This window comes from Octodon degus, unplaced genomic scaffold (assembly GCF_000260255.1).
Source record: "Octodon degus isolate 3935 unplaced genomic scaffold, OctDeg1.0 scaffold00208, whole genome shotgun sequence".
NCBI classification, from domain to species: Eukaryota; Metazoa; Chordata; class Mammalia; order Rodentia; family Octodontidae; genus Octodon; species Octodon degus.
The window spans coordinates 3028880-3039514 of record NW_004524784.1 but is presented as its reverse complement, the minus strand read 5'-3'; the positions used below and the strand labels follow the sequence as shown (position 1 = coordinate 3039514).

Sequence of the window (10635 nt, the reverse complement as noted above, 5' to 3'; positions counted from 1 at the left end):
CAACCAAAAATTTAAAAAATTCCCAGACCAGTTCTTCAGTGCTGTGGTACAACCCCCAACCTGGCACTGAGGATTGAACCCAGGGCCTCTGCACTGGGCTATACCCACAGCCTTTTTTTTCCTCCCTCCTTTGAGACAGGGTCTCATTAAGTCACCTATGCTTGAAATGTTATCCTCCATTCTCAGCCTCCCAGAGATCTGAGGTTGCTTACTGTGTGCCACCACACCTTATGCAGGTCAATCTTTATTATTTAGAACTGTCAACTACACTACTCTTATACTATTACTCCACACTTGAAACTCTTGTTTTTATTAAAAACAAAACAAAACAAAAAAAAAAAAAAACAGTGAGCATGTCGCATGGTTTCACTGGGTTCAAGAAACTGTATTGAAGTATCAGGAAAGAATAGCAGAGCCTGAAAAATTAGGAATCAGCTTGGAAATATAAAATAACCAGGCAGTAAGACAAATTCTTAATAGTAAAAGTGAAATTAAAATGTAAAAAAAACAGGTAAAGATATCAAAGCTAGACAAAGAGTGAATCATTCAAGTCCAAGGAGTCTACATTCACTGAAGAGACAAACCAATGACAGGTAGGGTAGCAGGTACATAGCCAGTCTCAGCTCCTGGAGAGGATGAGTCAGTCAGGAGGACCATGTGATCCCAGGAGTCTGAGGACAGCCTGGGAAACACAAGTGGTGAATTTCAGTTCAAAGGAAATGATCCACAGTATACAAACAAATTGGATTTTCCTTTAATGTCAGATGTTCTGATACATGGGTCACTACTCCAAACAGAGCTGCATCACTTAAATTATCTAATAGCTTTTTTCTTACCAAACCAATCTCCTAATTTTATGAACTTTTAAAATTATTAATTTCAGGCCTAAGGAGATAGCTCAGCAGTGTAAGTGTCTACCTGGCAAGTGCCAAGGACCCCGGTTCGATCCCTGGCACTGTACACTGTGCCTCTCTGGACCCCTGGGTGTACTATGCCCACCACCAAAATGGTGTGCTCGCTCACGCCTATAATTCCAACATTGGGGAGGCTGAGACAGAAGGATCACTATGAGTTCGAGCTGCATCTCGAGACCCTGTATGAAACAAATAATTAAAAGATTAAAAAAAAAAAAAAGGCCTACTGCAGCTCACATGCAATAGATCCTCCACTACTGTCACTTTTTTTTTTCCTCTATCTTTCAATTCATCCAGCTATTAATAAATTCACTTCAAGTCCCATTACTTTAGTCTGATTCAGGTTAACATGCTTAATGAAGCAAGATAATGCAGTGGTTAAGAGCAGATCAAAGGAGCCAAACTGCTTTGCTTCAACTTCAGCTCCATCTTATAAATTATTTGTTCAAGCTTTTTACCACCTTCCATTCTATCATTTTCCCTTTTTAAAAATAAAAATAATACTATCTACCTCATCTGTTTGTGGATGAAGATTACAGGAGTTAACACAGGTGAAGCACTTAGTATAGTACCCAGCATATACTAAGTAGTAACATGCACATTAGTTTGGTTTTTTTTCCATAATTTCATTGAGAAACAAACAGCAATGAGACAGTTTTAAACCAAATTGGTAGGACAGTTTTGACTGCACATTAGTTTTGTCACTTCTGTTGTTCTCATTGCCATCATCATGAAAATCATTCCACAAATCAATCTTCCCATTTCAAGCACAAAGGAAACACCTCAATCAACACTTGCCAAATTTAACGTGTTGCTGCAATCATATCACTATTAAATACAAATTCCTCAACCACAATCAACCCAATCTGTATTTTCATGCTTATCATTTCTAGCTTATCATTCTTTTCTTTTTTTTTTTTTTTTTTTTTTTTTTTTTTTTTTTTTTTTTTTTTTTTTTTTTTTTTTTTTTTTTTTGGCAGTACTAGGGATTGAACTCAGGACCCTGCGCTTGCCAGGCAAGCACTTATTCTACCGAGCTATCTCCCCAGCTCTCTAGCTTATCATTCTTGACTTCTAATCAGTTCAACAAACTGAACCTTTCCTACATTTAAAATATTCAAAATGTTTACAATCTTAAATTCTAAAAACATTGTGCATGTCATTCACAACACAAGTCACTGACATCCATCCATTTAACACTCCTACCCTCATAGGAAGTGCTGTCAAATTCCCACAAGCCTGACCTTTTCTTTTTCCTAGCTCTACCTCACTCAGGCTTACCTGTATTTGTTTTATCCACTCACCATATCATAAGTTAGCAGTTCACAGCTTCAGAAACTCTATTGATTTTACACTTTTTTTAAAAAAAGCTATGGGGGGCCAGTGAGATAGCTCAGTGGACCAAGTGCCTACTTAGGCAAGCGCAAGGACCAGGGTTCAATTCCAGGCACCACATGTCACGCCAGGCACGCCTGCCTTGCTCCCAGACGCACTGAGACAGTCACCAAGAAAGGCACACATCTGTAGTCCCAACACTGGGAAAGCTGAAAACAGGAGGATCACTACAAATCTGAGCTGCGTAGTGAGACCCTGTACCAAATATATAAGAAATAAAAATTAAATTTAACAAATATGCACCACAATATAGAAAAAAAATTTAAAAAAAACAGAAAAGGGAAGGGAGGAGGAAAAAACTATTAGTTGGGCAAGGTGGCACACATCCATAATTCCACTTACTGAGGTTGCTGAGGCAGGAGAATTTTCAAGTCTGTGCCTAGCCTGGACAACTTAGTGAGACTCTGTCTCAGATAAAAATTTTTAAAACTCTAGGGATATAGCTCAAAAGTAGAGTACGACTGGATTCAATCCCCAGCATGGAAGGCAAAGGTGGAAAAAACAAACAAACAGATATTTTAACAACAAAAAAATTCAGTAAAACCTTTAAAAATTGCTCTGTGCCAAGTGTGGTGACACATGACTGAAAATCTCAGCACTTGGGCCTGACCTGAGTTCAAGACCAGCCTGAAATGCACAGCAAAACCCTGTCTCAAGGACTGGCCAGAAAGCTCAGAGGACTAAAGCACCTGCTTAGACGCAGGGGCCAGAGTTTGATCCCAGCCCCACCCCTGAGCTGACAGCATTTGAGACAGGGCGTGGTGGCACGTGCCAGTAGTCCCAGCACTTGTGAGGCTGAAAACAGGAGGATCACTACGAGTATGATCTGTGTGAGACCCTGCAAACCCTGTACTAAATACATAAAAAAAGAGAGACAATCTCTAAAACCTCATCCTTTCAACTATATTATCACTTACCATCTTACCATCATTTTAAAAGTCATATACCAAATATTCCTATGGCAAGCAAACAAGTCTAATAAACTTAAGAATATATTTACTTCTCAGACCAAAAAGCTACAACTCTTGTTGCATAGGTCCTGCTTTACCTTGGTCTTAACCATCCAGTAGAAAAGTATGAAGTCGAAATATAAGAAATAAAGCCATGCTGTTGGGTTGAGCTGTGGGGGACTCAGGTCAATAATTTCTGACATTGCCAGTTAAATATAAGACCCAATGCTATTATGGGCTACTGGACTCTTTTAGAATATTTTGCTGAGTTTACACACCTATAATATTCAATAACGGAACTTAGAACAATTGGGGTATACCGATGAATGTCCATTTTGTATCTGTGTATTCAAAGAGGTTGGGTAGATATATAGTTGCATTCTCTTAATGAATAGAATGATTTGTTCTAATGGTGTTTGTAAATGGGATCACAAGTCCGCATCTTGTACAGCAATTAACCACTAAGAAGAATATACGCAGTGTATTATTTGTTGAAACTGTCCTTCCGATATGATTTGAAACTGTCTCATTGCTATCTGTTTGTCAATAAAACTTTGAAAAAAAAAAAAAAGAATATATTTACTTCATTCTTAGTATGCTTTATGAATTAAAATAATCCTATTGTCCAAAATAAAATACAAAAATCCATTTTAGGTTTGACAAAAAAAGGTCAAGTTCTAAGTCCGGCATATGCTAAAAGTAAAATCCAAATAGTACTTACATACACCTAGAATCCAAAGGTAAACAAATTTGACTAAACACAATGTTCTTAAAATGGCGGGGGAACTATTTGCTTGGGTCCCCCTCCTGTCCCTCTCTTGGACAGGAGCTTTCTGTCTCTCAATAAATATATTCTGCTCATAAGCTCCGTTTGTTCCTAAAATTCATTCTTCAGTTTTAGAGAACACAAACTCGTACAGGTCAGGTCGGGAGGTCATTTTTATGATTTGGAGGTCACCCACCCGAGATCAGTTTTTCTCCCTGTATCATTTTGGAGGTTTCCACCGAGATCATTGGACGGAGGTATGAGTTTGCTTTTCTTTCATGAATTCTGGATTGGGCCTTGCTTAGGTAACCAATTTTTATGCTTCAAATGTTAATGTTTTTGCCCACTGCTCATAATTAATTGTTCATACTTTGTCTCGTACAGTTCTGTCTCATAACACTGTTAAAATTGTTTACAACTGCTTATGCTTTGTCAGTTTTACCTGAGCAATGGTGCTTGTAATCCCACTAGTTGACCATAGTTCTGTCCCACCTCCTGCCTACCTAAGCAAGTTCCCATTCTCTCTACCTTAGCCCCACATGGTTTTACACTATAAAAGTCCCTGGAAGAGACAGCTTCCTGGGGAACTACCCATTCAGGGCCCCCTCCTGTCCCTCTTTTGGACAGGAGCTTTCTTTCTCTCAATAAATATATTCTGCTCATAAAAATAAATAAATAAATATAAATAAAATAAACTGGCATTCAACAACAATTGCAGAGTATTCATAAAATACAGATTTTAATTTATTCAGGTAATGGCTGATAAGTGCATACGCATTGGCACTATGTTAAACATTTAGTAACTGTCTTTCAAGTAACACAATAAGGCAAAAATTAAATATGATCATACAGTAAACACCTCTAAAACCAGATACTGCTCATGAAATGGCAGAAGCCCATAATATAAGATTTCCCTCTTCACATTTTATAATGAACCCTTCTACTTAAGAATCTTCAGCCTGTGATTTTAAAAGCTTAAAATTTCATTCTGTCTCTTACAAAAACTGCTGATTAGACCAAACTTTCCATTTTTCATAAGCAATTTAATCACCAAAACAAGTCAGACTCCTTATTATTACCACTTTGTCACAAACCAACTCATAAAGAAGTCAATATATAAACTTCTGGTTTAAGATCTAAAATAAATATATTTAGATTATATATCTAACTACCCTAAACTTGAGCATAAAGTTGTACATATTATTTCTGTAACAAGAAAAAATTAAGTATCAAACTACTTTAAAATTTGAAGTATTTACCTTGGAAAAAGTAAACTAAAACCAAATGTTCTTAAATACACACCAGCATTTTCCAAATCCACTCACTTACAAATGAGTTACAAATGTGAAAATACTAAGTGCCAATCTACATCAAACTAGCTTATATCAACAATGTAAGAGTATTCTTTTCCATTTGAAGAGGGTCTTTTATTCTTATGTCCATTAAAAAAAATCACACCTTTTTACTACATTAACAATATTTTCTTAAAGAATTACAAATCAAGTATGAGTAATTATACAATATTCATTTTTAGTCTATTAAAAATTAATCACATCTTTTAAGTAAAAATATAAGCAGAAAACAAGCCAGAGGAAGATAGATTAGTATTTAGGCAAGGTTTTAGTATTTTAAATCAAAAGTCAGTATTCTCAAACAAATGGTATATAACATTTGGCCACTAGAAAAATAATATACCATTAGCATCACTGGGGGAAAAAATTTGCCAAGACTATGCAAAACTTCAAAACTGTTCTATATAAAGGAGAAAAGCTGATGCAATCATTACTTACATGTGAAGAAATCAATTAATGATATGTAGCAAAAAATTAAAATTGCTGAAGTCACCTAAAGATTTCACCAGATGACGATAGTTAACACATGCAAAAGAAAAAACACTCCTATGGTTTCAAATTGCATCTTATCAGTTGCAATGGGTAAAACCATATTCACAAATATGGCATTATTTTAAACCCACTTCGAATTAATACTCTTTATTATTGAAACTTTTTCTGTATTTCCATGCCACCTTTTATTTATTAAGAACTTAATTTTACCTAAAAAGGCAAAAATAATTTTTAAATTAGTTTCTATAGTTGATGTGCTATATATTTAGCAACAAATCCACTTACTTTTTTCTCTTTCTCATGATGTTTATCCTGAGAGTGAGAAGAAGAATCACTTAAACTTTGATCATATGACCTATTAGATCCCCGTTTGCTCTTTTTCTAAAAAAGAAAATATATATATATACATATATGTATATGTATATAAAATTTTTGAAGAATTTTTCTGTTAGGTTTAACTAATGCAACTGTGAAGTATTTTCAAATGTTTACTAAAATTAAAAACTCATTTTTCCATTGATATAATCCAGTTTAAACACCATCCACTGTACTATAAAGAAAAAAAACCTAAATTTAATATTAATGCCATATTTTTGTATATTTATTAACATGCGTGAAAATAGATTATCTATTTTCTATGTCTGCTTTTGGGGGCAAAAAAACATTTGAACCAAAAGAGAAAATGCCATATTAAATAAGGATGCCAAGACTAGAAGAATAGCAAAAGTAAATATTTGAAGAGTTACTTTATGCCACTAGTAAAGCAAGCTTTTAATCTTACACTTTCAGTATTTCTGCGGTTCATTGAGAAAAAAAATTAAAGGAAATGTCAGTATTAGACCCATGCATTTTCAAAGCATTACTAAAAGCATCACGCACTGCTATTTAAATTCTTACACCACTGTAGAATGAAGTATGAAGATGAAAGTTATGTGGGATGTTTAAAAGTTGGTGGCATACCTAATTAATTTAAATACACTGAAAATAACTATAAGATACAGCAAGATTTATGCAAATCCAGGTAATTCAATCTTGTTAAATTATTAAACACACTCTTTCCCAACTAGTAAAGGGGTAACACTATCAATAATTAGCAGTAAGAAAATTCTGCAGTACAAACTTCAAAATCAATTTTATATTTTATAAGTATCATCATTCACTTAAAAAAAATCAAACCTCTAATAAGGTTTTAAACACCCATAAAGAATAATTTTCAGCTTTATGAGCTCAAAATTACTCTTAAAACAGTTAAACATCTTTTTGTCATTAAAGGCTTTAACATCAAATGATACAAACACACTTCACTTGTAAGCACACTCATGAGTCGCTTAACAGAATACATGATAGGAAATGTGCTACTAGGTGACCTCACCATTGTATGAACATTACAGAGTATTCTTGCACAAACTCTGAAGGTGTAGACCCCTTGACACACTCAGGCTATGCAGTATAGCCTACTGCTTCTAGGCTATAAACCTAGACAGCATATTAATGTATGGAATACCCTGGCCACATTAACACAATGTTATCTGGATATCTAAGCACATAAAAGATAAGGTAGACATACTAGACAATGTGAATTTTTCAGCTTTCTTATAATCCTACAGGACCACCATCATATATACAGCCCATCAGCATTATGGAGCATATTCCATATGGATGAGCCAAAACATGAGTGGCATGAGTTGCTTCTCTCATAAAGAGATGGATGCCTAATAACATTATTCATTTAAAAGAGTGAAACAGACTCATTCACAAAGGGAAAGTAATCATTGGAACAGACACTAAAAGAAAAACAAGTCTTAAAAGTCATTGTATACTGCTTAGGCAAGCACAGGGACCAGGTTTCAATCCCTAGTACCACATGCCACACTGGCCCTGCCCCCAGGCATGCTGGTGCCACCAAGACCGGGCATGGTGGAGCACACCTGTAATCTCAGCGCTGTGGAGGCTGAAAACAGGAGGATCACTACGAGTCCAAGCTGTGTAGTGAGACCCTGTACCAAATATATTGGGGGGGAAAAAAAAACCTTCAATGTAGAAAAATATATCATTAAAGTAAGAAAACAAGACACTTGAGACATTCACAAAATAAGTGATCCTCCAAAGGAACTGTATTTTTACACTAATATGTAGCAATCAATCAAATGCTACTAACTCAATCATCAATGTCACTGTGTAACAGCAAAGCTTGACTAAATCTAAAAAATTCCCTAAATTGGATTTAAATATATTCCCTCAAGGTCTTTCAATCAAGCTACAAAACAGCTTTACTTCAGTTTTACTATTTCCCAATACCTAAAAATGAAAATAAATAATAAACAATGAAATGGGTTATAGTAATGAAACAAAGAGACCAGTGATAATGCATCAATAAAAAAGCTTATGCCAAAAAGCAAAATAACTGAAAATAATGGTAAAATAGTCCTTTATAAATTAGTTTTTCAACTAAATGTATAGCAGCATCTACTATCAACTAATTATATATATTCTAGACTAGAATATCCACCTTTATAAAAGGAGTAACACAAGAAAATCTATATTACTAGATCTCTTTGTTTCCAATAAAAAGCATGCTAAACGAATTTAATCTTTGGCAAAAATCAAAGCAAAAGAAACTGTTATTATGCCTTTTTATAATGGTGTCAAGTGTTGTCAAAACAAATTATTACCACTGTTTCAATGTAAAATTTAAAACTTATTCTTACCAGCTTACTAAAATGGTATTTACAGTAGCCACAATATTGGACGTTATCTGCACCATTACCTTCTTCTTCACAAAGTAATCCAGCAAATTGAGCACTGCAAGTAAAGGCCAACTTCATCAGTAAAAACTCAAACTGTAGTATACATAAGCAAACAAAATTTACTTCTAAGCATGAAATACTTGAAGAAAAAAATACATCATCTAAGAAATAAAAAAGACAAGACTGGGCCTGGTGGCGCACGCCTGTAATCCCAACTCTTGGGAGGCTATAAACAGGAAGATCACTATGAGTCCGATCTAGGAGTGAGACCCTGAATACCCTGTAGACCCTCCTCTAAAATAAAATTAAAAAAAATTTTTAAAGACAAAAACTTTTATTATAGGTGTCACCTCAACCTACAATTTTTTAAAATGGTTGAAAATAATTTTTTTTCAAAAAGAGAACAGACAAAGGAAACAAAGCTTGTATAAATAAGGATAGGAAGAATGGTTGAATAGAGGAGAGGGGAATGGGGCGAAAAAAACAGCAAATTATATCATGTGCAGGTACAAATTCCCTACAGTAAATGTGATCATTATGTGTAACAAAACAATACTGATTAATTTTTTTTAAAAAATAAACTTTCCCGGCATCTCTCTCAAGGATGAAAATGACTGCAAACTTATGTCACCAAATAGACATTAATGCTTCTGTAAGAGAGAGGCACGATGTCATGCACCTATAGTTCTAGCTACTTAGGAGACTAAAGCAGGAAGATGACTTAACCCAGGAATGTGATACCAATCTCCCCACCTTAAGACTCCATCTAAAAAGTAAGTTTCCCCCTCAAAATTAAAAATTTATTGTATACTTTCAACTTGTATCATAGGTGCAAATAAAAGTGAAGCCACTGTACATGGCTAAAACAACATGTACACAGGTTGTATACTCTTAAAAGGAAAAATGCTTTCCCTCAGGGCTAATTTTGAGGCTTTAAATACTGAAAAGTCATAGCATAGCAAAAAGGACAAACACAAAATTGGGCTTTTTAGTTATAAACAGTGGAAATGGAATTGAATCCTGAAGTTCTGATATTTGGGCTGAAAGATAAAGTGCCAAACTTTATAATCATCATCCTGTCAATCTGACCTTTCACATTTTCAACAGTCCAAAAACACAGTATTAGTTCAGATCCCATACCCAAACAGAAGTTTCATCTTTGGAAAATTAGGAATAGCAATCAAGAGACATTATTAAAAACTAAAAAATCTTCTCTACACTCCCCAAAAGGTGGTCTGAAACATATTTCATATATCCAAACACTAACAGCTTCACAACTATGCATGTGCCTAAAATTGCTATTTTTTAGGCACAGTCTGACTGTTAAAATTAGTAAGTACATGGACTATTCCCAAACTTTTATTTGGATTGGGGATGGGGAGAGTTGCCCAGGTTGGCCCTCAATTTTGGGGCTCAACAGTTCTCCATCCTAAGCCTCCCCAAGAGCTAAAATGCTGGGACTACACATGTGAACCACCACACCCAGATTATCTTGCTTTAAATAATTTTCATCACTGAAATTTTATGATGTAAAGAAATCTAAGTAATTTTTTGAAAAGTAGTCACTGTATCACTGAGAATACTGTTGAGTGCATTACTTTTCCCTTGAGACAAGTGAAGAAATACTATCATTCACTGAAGCCTTACTAGTGTTTCAGATACTACAAAGTTCCACTGTATCAGCTCTTTCAATCTTAGCAACAAATCAAAGGGTACATAAACAACAACATTATCTTTAACAAGATGAAACTGGAGGACCTGGGATCCAGCTCAGTAGCAGACTGCTTTCAAGTATAAAGTGGAGTTCAATCCCTAGAACCTAAAAGGGGGTGGGGGATTTGAGACTAGAGCTTACAGATCTTGCATTAGAACCAGGATCCACTTATTGAAAAGCCAGTCTCATATATACAGTCAGTTCTTTATAGAACTATCTTTTTTGTCAGTTAATAAATCTTTTCTTTCTTTTTTTCTTTTTTTTTTTTTTTTGTATTTGGTACAGAGTCTTCACAGCTCGGACTT

At 34.9% G+C, this 10635-nt stretch overlaps 1 protein-coding gene across 10 annotated transcripts in view; it reads right to left on the bottom strand.

The window, feature by feature from the left end:
- Mllt10 (MLLT10, histone lysine methyltransferase DOT1L cofactor) overlaps positions 1 to 10635 on the bottom strand; it is a 192312-nt gene that overhangs the window by 117012 nt on the left and 64665 nt on the right. For 9 of the 10 annotated variants that reach the window (XM_023704959.1, XM_023704967.1, XM_023704960.1 and 6 more), the window contains 2 exons: positions 8578 to 8671; positions 6155 to 6250 (listed from right to left, as the gene is read on the bottom strand). In XM_023704959.1, coding sequence (XP_023560727.1) covers positions 6155 to 6250; positions 8578 to 8671 — 190 coding nt within the window. The remainder of the gene's footprint in view (positions 1 to 6154; positions 6251 to 8577; positions 8672 to 10635) is intronic. The other variant, XM_023704966.1, reaches the window with a different exon arrangement.